At 45.7% G+C, this 21,872-nt stretch overlaps 1 protein-coding gene across 1 annotated transcript in view; it reads left to right on the forward strand.

Moving 5' to 3' along the window:
- The first annotated feature begins 1,704 nt into the window (after nucleotides 1-1,704).
- phlpp1 (PH domain and leucine rich repeat protein phosphatase 1) overlaps nucleotides 1,705-21,872 on the forward strand; it is a 43,040-nt gene continuing 22,872 nt past the window's right edge. Inside the window, exon 1 of the mRNA XM_084546652.1 lies at nucleotides 1,705-3,685. Coding sequence (XP_084402778.1) covers nucleotides 2,062-3,685 — 1,624 coding nt within the window. The 5' untranslated portion in view covers nucleotides 1,705-2,061. The remainder of the gene's footprint in view (nucleotides 3,686-21,872) is intronic.

Here is a 21,872-nt window from a genome sequence, read left to right on the forward strand (position 1 = left end):
CTTTGCACAGAGGAGCAGATACCGGTTCTGCTGATGGGTTGTCGACCTGCCTGTCTCCTGGAATCTCTTGCGAATCCATGCTCTTGAGACTGTGCTGGGAGACGCAGCAAACCTTCAGGCTATGACAGGTATTGATGTGCCATCCTGGAGGACTGCCTTGGACTGCCTGTGCAACCTCTGTAGGATCCAGGTAGGTATTGCCTCATGCTACCAGTAGTGACACTGACCCTAGCCAAATGCAAAACTAGTGAAAATGTCAGTGGCCTCCACCTGCGTTCCAAATTTTGGGTTTTAACTGACTGGATACTATAGTCTGATTAAAAAGTGTTCCTTTCATTTTTGTAACAGTGTATATAATGCAATCCATACTTTTAGGGGTCTATACTTGAATATTTGAATTTAGATAATGACCAGTCAGGCTTAGACCATGACATGACAACAAATCAATGATGAACCAAAAACACTCTAAATATCACATAATATTTACACATTTAGTGGTGAAATGTAGGAGGCCACAGCTTTGTCTCGTGGACAAAGTAGTTGACCGAAGTTGATATTTTGTCTGTCTTCGAACAGTGACAAACACATTTTATGTACGACACTGGAAAAGTCGTAGGAAGAGGAGGAGGAAACACAGCCAATGACAGATCCAAATATTTTCACATTGACATATGCTGATCAGCCACAACATTAAAACCACTGACAGGAGAAGTAAATAACGTTGACCATCTTGTGACAATGTTCTGCTGGGAAACTTCTGGACCTTGCATTCATGTGGATGTTACTTAGACATGTACCACCCACCTAGACCAGACCAGGCGCCCCCACTCCATAGCAATGACCTTTTCTTGTTTTCAATAGCACTTTTGAATAAAGATTTAAATTCCACAAACTGACAATGTTTGTATGCAAATGTTCACCTTAAAATACTTAGACAACATTAACAGGCAACAATCGCATGACCTATTTAGCGGTTTTACCACCTTACGCAAAAAGGGTGACCTGAATAAATATGAAACCACTATCCTTCCTCTTTCTCGGGGTCGCTGCGTCCTCAACAGGCCTAAGTAAAAATAAAAAATATATTTTTTTTAAGTTTTGCGGTTTGCTCCACTAGATGGCGAGAAATACAATAGAATAATAGCATGTACGCTGAGCCTTGTGAAATGGCGTCCTGATGAGATGGTGCCGAAGTTATTTGCCTCGTCACCACTAGTCAAAAATAATTAAACCTGCGAAGAGGCTTTATTTTTATTTTATTTTTTTGCGCGCAGCAGAATTTGGGGGACTTTATTAACCGAAGTGTATGCTGTTAACTGGGACTGTTGAACAGTTGGAAGTTGTCTCACGCGGCTACGCAACAGTTGACGCTGAAAGCTCACGTTCTCGCCGTGTGTGTAGGTTCGTTTACCTCCGCTTCAGTCTCCTCCGCTGCTCACGTACAGTGGAGGCAACAGTACAGCAGGCGGAGGACGCGCTCCGCTAGAAACGCCACACATTTTATAGGAGCTATGTTTACGCCTCTCGTCTGCTCACCGCCTCGCTTGACTGAATCTGCCGCGAAGCCCCCTGGGAAATGTAGTTACGGCGCGGCTTTGTTCCCGACGGCGGCGACTTCAGTTCTCGCGCCGGCGCAATACGCTTCCCACAATCCACCGCGTTGTTGTTAGCGACCCCATCTTGTGTCCTCCTCATGAATATATATCAGTCAGTATTTGCGTAGGAGGTCGGCCGACGTTCATTTCATATTCCAGCGCTGTATTCTGGTCCAAATGGGACGCACAGTCACGTCTCCGCCCTGATCTGTCCCCGCGCGCCCAGCCTCTTCCCAGCGAATGTAATCAGTAAGATGTTTTTTCTGGAGCAGCGGAGGAGACTCCGACATGGAAAGGAAGGCGAGAAGTGAATGACTACTCGCGGGATAACTCGGCAACACCGCCCAGTTGGCGGACATTTACACCGCGGTGGGCACGCAGTCGGGCTTTTAAATGTAGAGGTTTTAGGCGAAACCAAGTGCGCACCGTTATTTATTTAGAGTGGGGGTACTTTTCATTGGCGGGGATGGAAAGTGTGCAGGCTGTCGCTGAGGATGGCGCGTCGGATGGAGGCGCGACCAAGTTAATGAAGAAGCCCGGCGGACTGTCTGTCGCCCGGGGGACTCCGGCGGATGATGGCGGTGGACATTTGGCAACCTCCCGCGTAGAGGCAAAGAACGGGAATAGCCTCTCTCATTCCGCCTCTACAGCGGGGTCTAGTGCGTCAAACCGAGCCGTGGCGTCTAATGGCCGGGGCTCGTCCAGCAACTCCAGCTCCCTCCTGTTGAGGCGGAGGCGCTTGAAGAGGAACCTCTCCGCCGCAGCTTCAGCCACCACCGCCGCCGCAGCTGTCACCGCCGCCTGCGGCGCGAAGATGAAGTCGGCCCTGTCCTCTGCGTCTTTGCACACTCGGAGTCTGGACAGGAAGACTCTCCTGAAGCACCGGCAGAACATGCAGCTGCAGCCCGCGGACCGCGAGTGGGTGAGAGCGGATCTCCACCGGGGCTCCATACATGTCCACGACAGACTGACGCCCTCATATCCCAGGCCGGTCCTTTGCACTATGGACACCACAGCCGGCGAGGTGGCGCTCCGACTGAGTAAACTCTGCAGCAAGTCGAGCTCCGTCATGCGCATTTTTTGTAAAGATAGCTCTAAAACTGACCAAAATGGCAACTGCAATGTGAAGTACGAATATGATGATAATCAGCGCCAGGTGAAAGCTGACTCGAGTATAAAGTGCAACCACCTGTCTCCCCTGGAATCCACAGAATCACTGAGCAACCCCACGTCCGACAGGTTGAGACTGTTGCTCATGGAGAATGCAGATGACAGGGAAAAGCAACAGGACGTTAACGGGAAACTTTTCACCCCGGAATCGGAGTCCCAGGACAACATAACATGCTCCCTGTCGGACTTAAATTCCAACTCTAACATGGATACCCCCAATGACGACGATTCAGAGCACAGGAACGGTGCGGACAGCTATGGATTAAACTCCGGCTCAGACGTGGAGAGCAGTGCATTCGATGACCTTAGCTCAGGGGCCCGGCTCAGCGAGCACAGGGACTCCCTCAGCGATGACATGATTCTGGGAACAGAGGCGTCCATCCTCAGTCCCTCGTTTGACAGCGCCACAGAGGGCCATGACATGTACGGCAGCTCCTCAGACGAACTGGAGCTCGACTGTCCTGCGTCCGGCACGGGCATGGACCACTCCAATGGCATCGCTGCTGTCACTGCCAGCTACAAGCAGTGCAACATGGGACATTTAAACGACATGACAAACAATATGGGGCCAGATAGCAGACTCAGCCCACACAGCCTGGGCAGCCTGCCACCCAGCAGTAGTGCCGGCTCATTGTCAAGAGCCTGTTCTACAGGTAACACACCTGACATCCAAGATCCAGAGTGTGACCAAGGTGGTGTAAAATCAGGGCTGACAGCACATCACAATGGAGACTCTTGTGATTCCAGCCCGACACTGTATGTTCAGCTGCATGGTGAAGCTGTCAGGAGGCTTAGCCCAGATGAGAGGCCTCTGCAGATCCAGAATGACTTTCTCTTTAAGCTTGGATTTAAGGACCCGTGGAGAGTTCAAGAGGAAGGGCTTAACACAGAAATTGGCTCCCTGTTACGCTTTTATGCAGGTAAATGAAACAATGCATTCAGACGCAACGACATCCCATCACAGTCCATGTTTCTGCTCATCCTGAGACTTGTTGAGGGCCTTCTTTTTGTTGCACACTACGTATTTCGGAGCTCAGTGCTGTAGTGTTTGTAACAGGTTGTCAACCTGTATCAGAATGAGACGAGAGCGTTCATGCAGATGAGTGTTATGAAATTGTGCTAATGAATCAATTCAACAAGTTCTTTCCCTTTTTGCAATGACACAGTATTTCTACACAGCTTGTGTCTTAAACTGAGTGCAGCACAGGACGTTTTAAAGGGTTATTATTAAAGGTCTGCTAGACTAAGCCTGCTTCCTAGTGATTGTGTACCACGCTCAGGTTAAACGTGGTGGAATGAGCGAGATCATGGTCCAAAAATTGTTGGTTTTCCAGATCTACCTTGTGTCCTTTATATTTTCAGGACAGTTTTTTATATATTTCTTCCGGCCACGACTGTTGTAGCTGGCCCGTAGCTGCACACTTTGCTCCCATGGACACGCATGACATTGCCACAAAGCCATCACCACAACTTATGGTGCTCAGACATGGGGCCCTTTCCGGCTTTTGCCCCATTATCATCCTAATGAAAAGGCTGAATGCCTTTGTGGTTGGATGGAGAATAGGGGTGGGAGCGGTATGGTTGGGAGGACCATAAACCCTCTCTGTGGACTCAGTGAATTCTGGTCATTGAGATGCGGCGCAGTGCTTGTGCTATTGGCACCCAGAACAGCTACTGTCACACTAACTAACTGCCTGCCAAGCGGGGTTAACGTGCTCCTCCAAAGCTCAGGAAGCCCCTTTCTTTGCCATGCCACTGCCTACCCCACTGCTGCTATAACTGTTGCTGCTGTGGGAAGTGAAATTCGGGGCGATGGGGACAGTTGAGGAGGAACTATTGGGTTTGAAGTGTGGAAAAAAGAGACACTTACACACTGTAGTTTCCTGTCCAAAGAGGCTGTTGAACTCGAGGTTATTGTAACTAACCTCTAGAGGTTATTGAGTATGAAGCTGAGCACTGGCATGTTTTCACAGTCTCACGTACTTTCCGAACTATTGTGCTTGAGGTGTTGCCAGAATTGTTTAATTCAGATAGCATCATATGGCATGCTGAATGGAATTGCACGGGGGGGGGGCTCATGTGGCTGGATGTGCATGCAGAGAATAAACACATGAATCCCTGCACGAGCCTGCGCCAGATGAACCAGTAGCAAGCGGCAGCCGCTAAAGGCGGGCGAAAGAAACCCAGATGCCCCTCTGACGGCGACGCCTCCACGTCCCATGTGAGACGGCTTAACTGTGGTCACCTGAGCTCTCCTCCAGCCCCCCCTCCCTCCACAGCCAATAGCACCACTCAACACGCAGACTGCAGTCTGCACAAGAGGACTAATTCACATTCAGCCACATGTAGAAGGACATTGAAGAATACTCTCAAGCACACACACACACAGATGCATGCACTGCGAAGAGAAAGCCGTGCTAATGCCCTTGTGACATGTCTGGCATGCTCTTCCGCCGTTTCCTTACGCGATGGAAGCATGTGAGGAATGTACGCTGGCTCCTCCAGAATGTCAGACACGTCTGCTGAGAAGGAAGTGGCGTGAGGGGGTTGGGTTGCGGGGGGGCGGGGGGGGCGGGGGGGGGGGGGGTGTACGAGAGTATACAGTGCTGACACATGTTGAGCTGACTTTGAATGGTCTTTCAGGCTAGATAGTGGAGATAGGACCAGCCTCAGCTGACTTGCTCTCAGGCACAGCTGCCACAACTGTAGACCTCAGTCACTCTAAAGACCTTTTTGTCTGCATGCCTGTGCATGCAGAGTGACCTTTGATACGGGAAGTTCAGTATCTAAACTGGTTTTTATTGCTCTGTTGCTCAACAAGAGCACCGTGCAATTTTATTGGACCTACATATTAAGCGTTTGAGCGGCCGGGGTGCCGTACTGTGTCTTTAATTTGCGTGACAGACGACGTACTCGGCAATCTTTGTGATTAGGCAAGCAGGAGGATCATAGGAAGAGGCTGTTAAGTCGAGGAGTTACCACCGTGCGCCTTTGCCAGATGATTTGGACAATGCAGAGAGCAGTTTGACTTTGAAAGGGGGTCAGGTCACGCTTTGAGTGCACAAACTCTGCAGTGGCCAGATGAGAGGACTCCCTTTGCCCTAGTAGACACGCAAACACACGCACACGCACACGCATGTACAGAAGGCTGCCTAGATCAAAGGGCCGCTGTCCTCTTTGGCAAGCTGATGAGTGATCCTTTCAGAGCTGCCCACACAGGAGTCTCTTGTAATACCCGGCCAGCTTTATTAGAGTTGCAGTACAAACGAAAAGACACACACAGACTCATATAATCAATACAAGCGCATTCCGCTGCAGACGGGCCTAAAATGCCGCAGCTCTGAATAAAAGTCCACTTCCTCAAGGGACTTCAGAGGTTTTCTAACTGTGCACTGACTCACTATATGGTTTAATTGCCAATCCAGTTTAAAGTATAGGGTACAGGTCAATATTACTCTGTTACAGGGCTTTTGCTCTCTCTGGATCCTCAGTCCAACAAGTAATGAAGCTGCGTTCCTTCTTGGATGGCTGTCATCCTAGGAGCGTGTGTGTGTGGACTTGCAAAACAAAAAAGAAACGCCATACTGAACCCTAACAAACACTGGCACGGGGTTTCCCTAGAGGCAGAGGACCCGACGTTCTTAACCAAACCAAAGCAGCGCACTAAATTATTTAGATTCATTAGCCTACTCAGCTTTGCAAACGCCCTCATCTGTGCACTTACACCGGCTGCTTCTTACCCTATTAAAGTTGAAATGTTTGAAAAGCAGTTTTCTTGTAAATCCAGAGCGGTGTTAAGATTTGGTGTGCTTTATGAGCGAAGTTTATGACCACTGGCACGTACTGGCCTAGAAACTATGAAGGTATTAATTCCTTTCAGCATGCGGGTTTATTGAGCTTGAGCTCCCGTGAAACCAAGTCAGGCTTGATAGCAGTTTCAGCACACTGCACCCAATTTTCAGGTAATTCCCATGTTGTTGTCGGCGTCTGCCAACAAGGTGAACTTAGCAGGAAGAATCGCTCTCACGGAGCTAATAAAAGCATAGATAATGGCGATAATGACTCCGGTTTTAGAAAACACAAGTGCAATATCTGCCTACTTATACCGATGTTTATAGCTTTACACATTTATGGTAAAAATAACAGCCATTATACAAATGTTGTTGTCAAAAATTAGCAAAAAGAATTATCCCTAGTTCTGAAAATAAAATTTTATAGTGCTTTTTTTTTTATTATTATTGCACACTTTTAATATGAAGTTTTCCCCACAATAAATCTCAAAACAAATTTCATGCTTACTGCATTGCTGTTATTGAGGTGCTTATTTACAAAATTCTGACTATAACTTACCACTTTATTGCTTTGGGATCGTGCGTCAACGCCGAGGATAACATTCAGCTGTTCTTCTTTTCTTTTTTATCATCGCCCGCGTTGACTCCACAGCGTGTTTAAATGACAGACTATTACCTTTTTGAGAAGTGAATCAGCGTCTTCCTATCAAGACTTAAAAGAGAAGTGTGAGGTTTAGTTATCTGGTGAATCACTGCACTTATTTTTACCTTTTCATCAACATCCCACTTGTAACTTTCACACTTTTTTAGTGTTTATTTTTGTGTTCGTCAAAAGAGCTGCCTGCTTCTTCATTAAATCTGTAATATTTCCTGAACACTGAAAGTGAAATTAACGGCAAAAAAAATTAATGATATTACAGAAAAATGTGCAGTATATTTGTTGATTAAGTTTGGGTGATTGGCTGAGTACATTGCCAGATAGTTTCTTTGTTAGCCTGCTGAATTAGGGACTGGCAGTTGGAGTTGGGTGATATTATGCACTTTCTTTTAGCATTAATCTCCCATCTTTCACATAACTTGGCAGAGACTTAATTAAAATTAAGCCGTCTTTAGTGGTTGGTGTCCAATCGATTGTTGCTGAAAAGCAAATCGTAGATGATATTTGAGAATTACGCCAAAAACTTTTCGTGCTGTTGTGCTTCCAAGCAGAAATGTCCTTCATCTGATTGTGTACCATGATTCAGTCAATATATACAATAAAATGTAGGTAAAACGTACAGTACAAATCACTATAAGATATGCAACGGTAAGTTATCGCAAAGAAAAGATATATTTCACAGCCCCGTGTGGTATATATCAAACCTTTTATTCAAATATTGTCGGGCTGTCTTTAAAGATGGTTGTTTTGGCTGTGGCCGATCGACGGCTGTAACATTTTACGAAGACGGCGACGGTTCCGTTACTCTAAAAGGTTTGTGAAAGCTCGGCACAGGACTGTATCTTTCCGGTCTTACCTCGGGCCCTCTCTGAGGAGGCGGCGGCTGGTGACGTGATGACTTAAAGGACTGTGCAAGGGTTTAAAGGCTTAATGAAGCTCCCAGCTTTCTCCGGCAGGCTCTGTGGCAGCTATTAAGCGGCGAACCACTCACTCTGTCTTGTCTGTGCCACGTCGCTTCTTTCGTACAGTCAGCGCGCCAGATTGCTCCCACATTCACACTTGCGTTTCTATGAAAACATTTTCAAAGGCAGAAGGAGAACAGTCTGTGAAATCTTTGTCTGTTTTTTTAGGTTTTTATGAACGGTCGCTGATTATCCCGATAACAGGATCTCTTCAAGTTTGAATGAATTTTGTTATTCAAATGATGCGTTTGCGGCCGTCAGGGATTTACCGATTGCAATATTTTCAACTTTCACTGAAAAGCATTTAAAGCACGGCAAAGACCGCAGCCTTCCCGTGTACGCAAAGGCTCGTGGAAGATCTCGGCAGAAGTGACACCGGGCTGCCTCATCCTTTCTCACATCCATGTCCTCGCTTGACAGCTAATGGTCTTTCTAAATGGCCCATTGCTGAGTCATTATGTAATTGTGTAACCAGATTTCACACGTTCCAGAGCCCAAATCCAATACGCATGTGTCAGTGTGCGCTGAGGTTTTTGTGCGTCCACTCAAAAGAATAGTATTTCACGTCTCTTCACATGCTGGCCACACGTGCGGGAGTGCGTCTTAGGCGAAGTGCGGCCGCGCAACCTCGGCGTCCAGCTAGATATGCGTAGCATCTCCGAGGAGTCTCACGTGTGCATCTTCTGAGGCGGACATGGAGAGGATGGTGGTGTCAGCTTGTAGCAGTTAAAGCCAGGGGAGCTGTTTTCTGTCTAATATAGATTGCCTTCTTGGCTGACATCCCACCGCCGCCCTCCCCTTCTCTCCTCTCACACCGAATCTTCCTCCCTCTCTCAATTTCTCTCATGATCGATCCTCCTCCCTCTCCTCCCGCTATCTTTTCTCGCATCTCCTCCTCCCTCACACCATCTGACGGTTTCCATCTATCTTCCCATATCGCCATGTTTCCCGAGCTTATTGCTTTTCATTCCAGGAACTACCGCTTCACCCTCATAGTTGTCTTTAAGGTTTATGAGCATTAGTTCATGTTCTCTATGGCAACAACTAAAAAAGAAAACAAGAAGGGTCTGAAGGAGGGTTTGAACTTCTCATTGCTTTGTGGTGAGCAGCTGAATCTAAGCTGAGCCATGTCATGCTGATATGTCAGTGCTGTTTGCCAGCCGGCGCATCTTACATAGGGAATTGGGAAAGGGGGTTGGTAACGGTAGTGGTTCTTCTTCCTTGTGGGAGAAGCTCGGCCTCTCAGCTGTCTGTCAGGCTGCCCTTGCCAAGTGCCCAGAAACCTCGGAGGGACGGGTTGCACAGTTTTGCCGGCAAAGGCAGTGAAAGAGTTCCCCCCCTTCTGCAGGGTCATGGAGTGGTCTGACTGTCCCCTAGCTGAGCACCAGCCCCTGTCCTGACCACATGCATGAGGGGGATTAGAGCCAGGCCAGCGGGGGCTCACTATCCGCAGCTTTGATCAGCAGCAGCACGGCCTAATACCAGACAACATCTGCAACTCTCAGCATTAAAGAGGCCCAAAAAATTCCGATTAGGGAACACGCGGCCTCCTTGCCTGCTAGTGTACAGGACAGAACTGTGTCAATTCCTGGACGGGAGATTTTTAAATACCACCACTCCACTGGTGCTTACACTGATTTGTTTTACAAAGCCCGAGTCTCCAGAGACGGTATTATGCTTTATATTTACTGTGTTATTGCTAAATGTCATGGATCAGTTTGATTTGGAGCAGCTCTCTGTGTAATTTTTTGTTTTTACAGAGACATCTTCTTGGCTTGTGGAAACAAGAGTGAGATAAGAGAGATTGATTGTTTGGCAGACGGTATTGTGATTGGAATTCAAAGTGTTACCTGATTGTCCGCGAATCTTTGTTTGTGTCATGCGGACACGGCTAGATAAGGTGTGTTTTCAAGCTTAGCTTGTTTCTATGGACTCTGCTCCAATAGAAAGAGGTAGAGTTGTTGATATGAAATGACCCAGTTTAAAGTTCATCTCTCAAAAAAATGTTGAAGCACTAGAACAATGCTTTCTTGTTGTTGAGTGTTTTAAGGGAAATGCTTTAACTGGAAGGAAATAGCTGCACGCAATGGTTAAATCACAGGTATCATACTTTGATTCTGAAGGTATATCCTTTAGAATCCTCTCATTGTGCTCTGAAATCATTGTTTTCAGACAAAACACCATCTTAAATGCCGCCTGCTTGTCAGCAAACAGCAGACAGACGATTGGGTGAATACCTTGTGAAAACAGAAGATTCTTCACTGGCTAAAAAATATGATATTTTTTACGTCTCCAAATGAATGGTTATATAGCTTTGAATCTGTTAATTAGTTAGCTGTATCAACCAAATATATAATAGAAAACTGAGCCTCACAAAAATCTGGTTTCCAATATAAAAAGTATCAAGAAGCGTCTTTCAGAACATTATTATTTTTTTCTTCAGTAAATATCGATTTGTTTATAGCATTCCCCCGAACTGAACAGGTTTGTCAAATGCTAAACACGTTCACCAATATCAGGCTGTGACAGGCTTCACAGAGCTTGCTGGACTGTCACGTCACATTGCATTAAATTGAACTGGTGTGCCCAATAAACTGGCCAGTCAGTGCGCATAATGGCAGTGTGTCTGAGACGTGCCAAGCTGAAAGCCCGGTGTCATCCCAGAGAGACTGACGAGACAGCGCTCCACGTGCAGCTGGCCATAATCATTAACGTCGCAATTTGCTTGTCTCTTGCAGTTATCTGTGCCGTTTGATAATTATCCAGGTCCTGGAAAAAAGTGGCGCTGTCACCAGCTGCACTACCTGCCACTTTCCCCTCACTGTGTCCCTCTAGTTTGCATTTGACTCTCTTGCACAGGCTTATTCTTGCCTGTCCAGACTTATTTCATCTCTAGTTCCGGTTTCGTTTGTGGTGTAACTCTCATAAATGCTGCACTCTCACTTATCCACCTCTGCTTGCTGTTCTGCCTTGCACAGCCTCCCAGTCCCTCTGGTTTAGTTTTCTCACTATCCCTCTCTCTCTCTCTCTCTCTCTCTCATACTGCCCTCCCAACACAAGCACCCCCTCCACTACCACCCCTCCCCTCCTCCCCCATCTCCCTCAGTGCCACTCTGTTCACATGGCCCCTGCATGTGACATGAGGCTGAGCCAAAACACCCCGGATGCCCGCTTCAGCCCTCCACTGTTCCAGACCTTGTTAAATTTTAAACAAAACAAAAGGAAAGGGAAGGAGGGAGAGTGAGAAGAAAGAGAAAAGTGAGCACGTGGGACCTGGGGAATGTGCAACAGCATCACAATCTCATTCATTCACTCGATCTGTCCATCGGCATCATCGGGAGAGCACAGCCCTTTAATTCTTGCTCTCGCTACCCCCTCCTTTGCTCTTCTGATGTGAAAGCCTTCCCCGTGTCTCTGTCTCTTCTTTCTGTCTTTTCTGAGTTGGACTTATTGTAGCCTTAAAGGGACACTTTGTAAAAGTTTAAAAACAGTGGAAAAAAATAACTAAAATGATCAACATAAGGTGATAGCTGTGGCAGACATCTGTCTTTTGTGTTGCAGAGATATCCACAGAAGTTAGAATGCTAACAGATAGCCTAGGTCTGTACCATGTTATAGTAAGTCTATGTAGCAACGCTATCTTCGATTTTAACCTCTAGTCAATCATGTTGAAGGACAGATCGGCAGTTTATTAACCAAAACATACAACAACAGCTGTAGCTCTTTGCAAGCAAATCTTGTAGAGCAGGAAAAAAAGGGAGAGCTGTCTGGCTAAGGTTTGGTCTTAGTCAAGCTCAGGCACCAACCTCTCTGCAGGACCTCCGCTTCTTTGCACATCTTGACCACCAGCATCGTGTAATGCTTAGACCTGGAGAGTTTCTTGCTATAGCATGCCGAGATTGCATAGCTTACCTAGCAGGTTATCATACTGGTTCCCTGCTTTAGTGGAGTTTGCCGATGTTGTACCCAAACATTAGCTGTTCGAGATGTCAGTGTGCAATAGGAATATGAAGCACATCAAGAAAAAAGTGGATTGTTTCGGCAGAGTTTCGGCGGAGTTTCGGTTGGTTCGGCTTGACCAGTCGGCCGCGGTCAGAGAGGCCGCTGTTCAACTTGGCAACACCGGCGCAAGGCGAAAAGAGAAGCCTGAGCTTGACTACGACAAATGTAGACCAACTGATCGGCATGATTCAGGAGAGGACTGCTCTGTGCCTAACGTCCTACTACTGCTCGTCCTACTGTCTCAGCTAGTAGTAGCGCTTCTGGTTCCCCCTTTTGGATCAAGAATACAGACTACTGCCGCCTGCTAGTATGAAGAGATTTCCTTTCAGGCAGGTGCAGAACATGTGCCATCAGCGTGGTGTGTTCAAGTGCAATTTTTTGATTAAGATAGGCGACACGAGGCAATGTCAGAGTTGGCCCGGCCGCCTTAACCACAGAGCTTGTGTCTTATTACTGTGGCTTGTCCTTCTGTGGGATTAGAGAATGGCTGACCCTGTTGCTACAACTTCATTCATCGATGCATTCGTAATGCAGGAGAACAGAAGAGTAGCTGGCTTGGAAATAACAACAGTCATTAATTTATTACTGCTGGTGCTCCTCCCTTGTTACTTATAATTTTCCATTTTCACCATCAGAGGAATGTCACACCACGACAGTCTTTAATATACCCAGAAGATCCCAGCGGGTCGCTGCCAGATTTAGCTAAGCTACGAGAGACTCACTTATAGCTTCTGATAATGAATGGCGTTAGAGGTTGAGTGCAAACAGTAACAAGAGATGCGCTTATCTGTGTGTCTCTGGTCCACCCTGAGGGAAAACTTAAAGTGGTTTGACTGTCTTTCATAGCCGATTAGAAGCTAATCAATCAGGGGTAAAAATTCTGTCATTGTCGCTACAAGCTGCTCGTGTAAAGACAGCTCCCTGGCATCATGCATAATGCATCATGATGGATGAGACCCCAGATTTGTTGGCAAACTGCAACCGACAGCATTCATTGTTACAGACTTGGGGTTTTTTTTCTGTTGCTCTTGCTCAATTGGGTGAACTGTTTCGGCAAGGGTCAAAACATGTCAGATGCTCGGTGTATATTTCTGATACCGCATACTTTCATACCAGGGATTAGATGCGAAACAAGTTCAGACAGGAGCCTTGAGCAGGGTACCACTGTCAGCACGCCTGGCAAAACGTTCATCCCGCCAATCACACACACACACAGATTCCTTACGATTTTGCAGCACTGCCCTGGTGTTCATCCAGTCTCTTCCACGCTCCAGTGCTATTCTAGTGCTGCATCTATCAAAATGTGGCTACCGCCCACTTAAAGCTGCTTTTCTCTACTCAGGGATCTGTCTACTCTTTGATTGATGGCACATGCTCAGTGTACGTAAGGTCACATCTGTTCAGTGTGATCACCACTGTGTATACAACAAGGTGTACTTGCTTGGTAGCCTGTGTTATCGCATTAACAAACACAACAGCGGTATTATTCCGGCGCATGAAATGAAAGAAAGCGCAGTGAGGTCTGTCTTTGTTGGACTGGCATCTGATGTTTCCACCTTTGATCTCGAGACATGTAACCCTGCTGCTTCTGCGCACATATTATGCTTTCAGTGTTTGACTCATCGTGACATCATGCTTGACTTATTGGCTGACATCTTCACACACACACACACACACTCGCCACAACCTTATAATAAAGAAGGGGAAGACAGGTTTTGGTGGTTGGTTCAGTGTTACAAAACAAGAGCTGGGTCTTAACTTCTCCATCTTACTGTCCACTAAAATTAGGAAGTGGGTTACTTATGTTATTCGGAAAAAATGATTTTGTCACAGATGGGAATTTGCGATTACATTCCGCAGTTTCGCTCTTTTGTGACCTTTACGTGTTTTAATTGCCTCACTGTTGCGTCAGGCTGGGTTAGTCGGGCTGTTGTTGTGTCTCAATTAAAGCAAGTGTTGAAAAAGAAATGTTATTCCTCGATTAAATGGGAGACATTTTGATATTAAGCGAAATTAGTGTTATTGGAGGGGTTTGCTGATTTAATGAGCGTAATTCAAATCAGGGTAAACAAATTCTGGCTCTATTAGTAAGTAAGATGTTGTTGTCCCCACTGTATTACCATTATTTGCCTGTTTTTACCCATTTAAAGGAGCTGATCTAGAGTACTAGTTGCTATATGGTGTCGGTGTTCGGTTTGATATACTGAAAGGAGACACTTTGGGAAGAAATGTGATGAATGGCTTCATTGACCGTGACTGTGATCTCACGAAAAGGGCAATGGCCGTAATGAAAACAGAACAACAGAGGAAGTGAAACGGGTTGAGCTCTGAATGTAAAATGTCCCCACTTCATTCCTATCAGTGACAGGCATTATTAATGCAGTGGTACAAATGAACAGGGAAGCCCAGAGTGACAAACAGCTGGGAGTCCTTGCAAGCTAATTAATCATTGACATAAACACACACAGAAGTGTGTTCGTATGCATGCGCACCCTACCGCAGTCGACCTTAACCTTTTGCGCAACATCAAACCGTCACCGCCTAACCAATTAGCGCACTCATCTCGCCTCTTTAGCCTCGGTATCAGAGGTTGGTGTTGTCAGCCTGCTCCTTATCGCTGCTTTCCCTTCATCCCTGGCTCTCACATTTCACCCTCCCCTGATGCACTTCCCAGGGGGGTTAAATGCTAGGTGGGTAAGCCTAAACCTCTGTGTCTGGAAGGGTGTTATTGTACTGTGCTTAAGATGACAATACCTCACTCCCCTCGCTTTCTCGCGCTCTTAATCCCCCCCACATACGCTATAAGGCGCCGCACTTTATGAAGACAGTATAGAGTGCTGCAGAGACAGGCTGCTGCTGTATATGGGCCATTAGCAACTGCTGAGTGACAGAATGCGGAGGCTGAAGTGACACAGTGATGCCACTGATGAGCAACCAGTGTCCTGAACGATAAGATAATATGTGCGCCTGAGAAACCTCTTATATGACTCGAGTAAATCTTTAAAAACTGCTCTCTGTGGGGTTAGGCTAAGCAATCAATCCCCGTTTCTGATTTTGGTCTATATCAGCAGACGATATTGTCTTCATATTGACAGTTTGCTTGATCAGCAATCCAAAAATATTTAAATAAAACAAAAAAAAGGAGAAGCAGGAAATCTTTCTGCTTGAGAAACTAGATTTGGCAGATGCTTAGCATTTATTCCGAAGAAGTATTCTGCTTGTGAAAATAGTTGGTATCGGAGTGGAATGTCTGGCATTTCATTGCACATATTGTTTGAGTGCCTGACATACACCAATCAGCCACAACATTATGACCGACGTTTGAAAAAAATAACGTTGACTGTCTTGTGACAATGCAATGTTCTGCTGGGAAACTTTCAGGCCTGGCATTTGGGTGGATGTTACTTAGACATGTACCACCCACCTAGACTAGACCAGGCACCCCCACTCCATAGCAATGACACTCCTTGATGGCAGCAGCCATCCCCAGGACCAACCCATAGACCCAAAGACCCCCACTAACAACATTCAGTTGCCAGACACCACAGGACACCCTCAGAAGGCCCATGTCCATTCTCTGATTTGGAGGCACAAGAGAGACCGACACAATATTAGGAAGGTGGTCATAATGTTATGCCTGATTGGTGTATATCATTACAAATTCGAGGTTCGTTGTTTGATGGAGATTGTAGTATTAAGGTGCATTTTGGGAAGAGTAGGATCCAACATTGGAAGTAAAAGTCAGGCCTTGTTTTATCTGTATCTATAACTTGCCACTGATAAAACATTCCAGTTATAGGCACAATTGTGTTCTTTATGATTTCATTTTGATCCAGAAATGTATTTTTTAACAAATGGTCTCTGTGAATCAGATATTGTGTTCCACAGTTGTGTTGAAACCTTATTACGGACATACGTACAGTGTAACAAACCCCAACGTGGATATACGTCTCTGTTCATACCTCCATTTAAAAACCTCACTGTTCTATCACAGTGTCGACATGCGTTGTTTGCTGGCTCTGGGATTCGCTTTAATCGCGCCCTCGTACTGCCCGCCTGCGTTTTCGTGTCGCTGTGCACGCATCGCCCGTGTGCAGGCCTGATTATGTGCCCTCATGTGCTGAGCCGTAGGACTGAGGGCGAGCGCTGCATCATTCATGAGTGTGTGCCACCCTGTGCCTGGACTGCAGTGACCCGTAGCTGTCAACAGTGTATCCTTGAGCGTGGTGTCCTCAGGCTGTGCCGAGGACACACTGCGGGGAAAGCTGGCGAGTGGAGGGGCTGTGGGTGGGGTCAGGGGATGGGTGGGCCAGTGAATAAGACACCAATATAATTGCGGTGCGTTATACGTCCCTTTCGGTGACCCTTTTGTTCCTGGGTGCTACCTGAGGACACTTAAGCCGCTGCAGATTTAAAAAGAAGACCATGGCTTTGTAAAGGTGTGGGTAAGCTTGGCTAGAAATCGTTATTACCTGCCTCCAAGGACCAACACATAGAACCACTCAGACTTAGTGTGTGTGTGTGTGTGTGTGTGTGTGTGTGTGAGTGAGCCAAGCAAGGCAGAGACACATTACATAACTGGACACCATGGCTCTCCTGCCAGTTTACTATCACACAACAGTAACTCAGTTCACACGTGTGCAGGCTCGCTGTATTTTGTGTGCGAAAGCGCAGGCTCCCATTTGTTTTCTCACGCTTTCATGACCTGCCGCTAATTTATTACTCCCCTACACAGAGAAGCCGTCCTCTTCCACGCTGGTGAGCAAGTGCATTTAACTCTGAGGCACGGCGTTACATAAAGGCCCGGGGGGGATTGATGGAGAATGCATCTGACCTTTAGCTGACAAGATACTAGACACTAGACACTAGACATTGAGTGTCTCTTCTGAGTTCAAAAAAAGAAGAAGAACCATGAGCATTACATTAGCCTGACAGTATACGATATAAATCCTTATTATCTTGTAGCACCTCTGCTGATAAAGAAATGCTTTAGCTTTTGTTTGAAGGATTCATGTAGGCCTGCTCTTCAGCCTTTTGTAAAGGATAATTCCTGTTTCATTTTTACAGTTTTGTAAAACGCTATTTATGTCCACAATTTTCGCTGTGTTTTTATGTCAGATTATTTGAATTTTAAAGCAGCTTATGCTAATGGCAAACTAGTGAGTGATCTAGTGAGCCTAATGACTGCTCCATAATTAGGGCTGATGTAAGATCAAGCAAAACCCATGCAGTGGACAAAGTTATTTGTGCAGTGAATACATTTAATGCAAACATTGGCTGAACTCCCCGTTGCTTTTTTGGGCTGTTTTGTTTAAATATATCATCATACCTCGTAAAAATGTCCACCGAAGCTAAGATGCAAACATAAATTATTCGTTAGAACCCCTTCATGCATGATTTAATACTACACTATCACGCCTGTTTCTATATATTCTGCCTGGCTGACGGATTAAGTGACATGGCCTGTGAATCTCTCAGCCTGTGATTACCGGAGGCTTGCCTTAAGCAAGGTAACCTATTCCTCTGTGTTTATCTATCTGTTCATTATTGTTTTTCTTTTTTCGTCCTCACCTTGTCTTCCTTCCTCTTGCCATTAACCAGCCCGCATAGCTCCCAGCACTCACGCGCTTCACCGCCACACGCCGCCATGGACTCCTCGTCATTATTCTCGTTCTCTACTTCTATTTATTTAATTCATTCACACGCACACCCACAAACACACTAAATAATTCACGCGGGAGCCTTTGCACGCTTTTCGCAGCCTTTTTAAACATTATCCGATTTACACCCGTGCCTTCAATTAATTTTGTAGTACGCACACATCACACGTGCTGTAAAACTATATGCAGCATTTGCATTCACTCACGCACAAACAAAAAGGGGGGGAGTGTGTGTGTGTGTCTGAGTGTGTGAGCTCTCGGCGCTCTCGTGTTTTCCAATGTAAGGTTTCGTAACGCACAATCATTACATAACAGCGGCAGGAGTGGAGTTGGGAAGAGTGGGGGAGGAGAGAGAGAGAGGGGGGCCACACATCTACGTCAGTATCCAGCCCTTTCACTGACAGGGAACCACTGGGGAAAATCTTCTTTTTCGCAGACTGATGCCCACACCTGCGATCCGAGGCAACGGCAACACAATTCTCCTCTGTGTCCTCTGCATCTGGGTCTATTTTTACCGGGTATCGTTTGAATAGCACGTCCACAGTGTGGCTGGCAGTGTGGAGGACGGTGCCGCTGATGGAAAACGCTGTTGTTTCGTTCACTTGAAGGCAGCACAAGTCATTTGTTTAAAAATGCATAGCTGCGCAGTGTGATCTACTAACCACTTATGGAGGCTTTGTAGTTCCTCATTCCCGTTGTCAGGCATGTGACTTATGATTTCATGTTCATGCATCATTTGCATCTGCTTCTGCCCATAAACACAGATTTGCATCCACTTAACGTGAGGGAAGATATTAAGTGGCTTGAGTGTCTACTGCTTTCATTGTGTAAAATTAAAAATGTAGAAGTGCATCTACATGTGCAAGTGGGTCAACTTCACGAAGAAGAAGAAAAACACCTTACCACAATAGCACCATAAATTCTACCTCAGGTAATCCCCGTGCCATTATGCATCCCCACACTGCCCCTACAGGCGGTTGGTGGTAATGCAGTGACCTAATAAACTGGACTCGTACTATTCCTCTTAATAGCGTGTGGCTGTTTAGTTCCCTTCTCCCCAAGGCCAAAGGGTAATAATGGTTTGATGGGGAAGATATTGCAGGCTGTGACCTCATTTGGATTCAGGATGTGTTTCACCGGACTGAGAGGGGATGTGTGTTTTGTGTAGTGTCCGCGTGTGTGCGCATGTTTCTGTCTGAGTGCGTGCGTCGTTCCGGGCGACATGCTTAAAAAGAGATGAGCTATCAGAATTTTTTTTGGGGGGGGACATCCATCAAACTTTTAATTGTCTGTCATGTTGTTTTTTTTTTGTTTGTTTTTTTTGTTTTATAAAGCAACGTCTCATGGCCACCTGAGCCACGGCAACACACTTGCCCCCCGAGTGCCTTGTCTGTTTGCCTCTGCTCTTCAATGTGCTGTTTACGCTGAACGATGCTCAGTGACTGACAGTAGAAATGAGCAGGATCGCAAAGCTCGGTGTCACTCGGTTTTTCCTAGAGGGACTGGAAGAACCTCTCAGCACTCTCTTGAGACCAAAAAAAAAAAAAAAAAAAAAAAAAGGAGCACACTTGTACTTACACTGCCTGTCACCTGAATTATCAGCAGATATCATTTTTTTTTTAATCTCCAGATAATTAAAATCCCATCCTGCGTTCATCTCTCTCTTTCTTTTTCAAATCACACACAGATACAGTGGAACCAGCTAAGACTCATACCAATCTAATCACGCTAATTGTTTTATTAATTACAGATTATGAAAGCAAGCTGCGACATGGATGATTGAATAAATGCTCATCTACCTACTCAGCCGCTTGTGTCGCTGTGTCCATTGTTGGTTAATCATCTGAATTACACAGAGCGCCAAATGTTTTAGATTGTAATCAGTTTATTTACTCTTTTATAAAAGTATAAATGGTATTCAGACCAGCAGGCCGACCTCCTTAAAGCCTAACTACTTGAAAGAGCTACCTCGGTTGTCCTTGTTGGATATTGTGACTGGGGAAGATTTTGTTTTACCTCTCCTCCCTGGCAGTCAAAACATTAAAACGTACACCCGATACTTTTTAAATGTTTTTAAATGCAGCCCGGCTGAACACGACCCAGAGTAAGAGCACTGAGACACGCGCATGTAAGCACTTGTGCAAATGTGGTTTCACACGGCGATAATGCAGCGATAATCTCACTTATTTTCCATGCAAACGCGTACCTCATTTTCTTATCACTTTTGCACAAAGTACAGCTTGACACATTTCACACATCGACACCTCCTCAGTCCCCCGAGGAGGGGGATGGAGACAGCCCCTTTTAACTGCAAGGACCCATTTGTGTGAGAACATCTGGGAACTTTTAAAGAGGGTTAGTTGGATTAAGAAGCTTCTAATTAGGGATCACTAATTTCAGAAACTGTGAAACTGTGCGGTTTAAACAGGCTTGAGACTTTCCTAATAACCCCACGTGCATTAACACTTCAACATGTGAATCCACCTGAAAGGTGCATGGAGGATGCATGGGGGATTTAGGTGAGTGCAGGAAGCAGCCGGTCACCCGTGATGACCCATTGCCACCTTTTGACAAAGGGTCATCAACCGCCTCTGTACAAGACAGATGGCTTATCCTGGCCTCTGTCTTTGGATCTGAGTAATCAACCTGGAGTTATCCACCGAGAATATAGAGTGATGAAGAAATAAATCATTGAACGGAGCTGTTCAAGCACAGAGGGGTGTAGGAAGCACAAATGAATTGTGACATTGTGTGCGCACATGTGTGTGTTTTGGACCAGAAGAATAGTGCAGCTATTTGTGTCGCAGAGTAACAGCATGCCTCACTCTGTTTTATATCTATTTCTATACTACTTTCACCAACAATGTCCCTGAACTCTTTATATAATAATGTCTTATATATAATTATTAGGGGTGTGCATCTCTCCAATATAAGACGATTCGATACGTATCTAGATACATGGGGTACGAAACGATTCAGGAAGGATACATTTTAAAAACAACCGATTCGATTCGATTCGGTAGGATTTGATCCGATCCGATCCGATCCGATTCGGTACGATTCGGTACGATTCAGTGCAATATGATGTAATCCGATGAGTCTGTGCAAATTCTCATTTGTCCAGGTCAAAGGCATCTCTAGGCAATTGAATCAGGTCAACTGGACTTGGTTTTTGTCTGTGAAGACATTTCGCTCCTTATCCAAGTGGCTTCATCAGTTCGAGAGACTAGCAGGCAAGTCTGACTAGCCCGCAGACACAGACAAAAACCAAGTCCAGTTGACCTGATTCAATTGCCTAGAGAGTAATCCGATATAGTTCCTTGTTTAAAGTAGACATTTTACATTATGAATGTTCCTAAATCAATCCTAAAAATGTGATATTGTTTACCTTCATAGTGATAAGTTTAATAGAGTCTCGCGAGATTTTTGCGGGAAAGAGAGAGAGAAAGAGAATAAGCAAGCGGGGCTTCCAGCTGTATTGCTGATATACCGTAAATTCCGGACTATAAGCCGCTACTTTTGTCACTTGCTTTGGACCCTGCGGTTTATTATGGATTTTTACAGCTAACGGTCACCAGGGGCGCACTATCATGGAAGCGCAGGAGCGAGACAGACAGTTTGCACAGGTAACGAGAGCAAAACAAACCAAGTGAGTCCAAATGCAGTACGAGAGCTGCTTTTAAGTTAAAGGCGATCGATCTGGCTGACTTTTCTGGTATAGTAGGCTGGTTATTTTGATACAGTAAACGGCCGTGTTACTGCACCTTTACTGCTGTGTTGGCTGTTTTCGAAAAAGATGCTGGTTATTTTGTTGAGCAGCCGGGTTACTGCACTTTTGCTGCCAAAACGAATTACATTTAGCCATTTAACGTTATTGCCTCGTCAAGCTTTGTAAGCTTTGTTTTTTGTTATACTGCACTACGGTACTATGACTGCAGGAAGTGCGCTAGGAGCGCACCGTTGTATTATTTGTGCACTGCACGAATGCTGTTTGTAATGTCAAAGATGTGAAAGTTTGATCGATCGATTGATTG

This window comes from Chelon labrosus (genome assembly GCF_963514085.1).
Source record: "Chelon labrosus genome assembly, chromosome: 6".
In the NCBI taxonomy this organism is placed as follows: domain Eukaryota; kingdom Metazoa; phylum Chordata; class Actinopteri; order Mugiliformes; family Mugilidae; genus Chelon; species Chelon labrosus.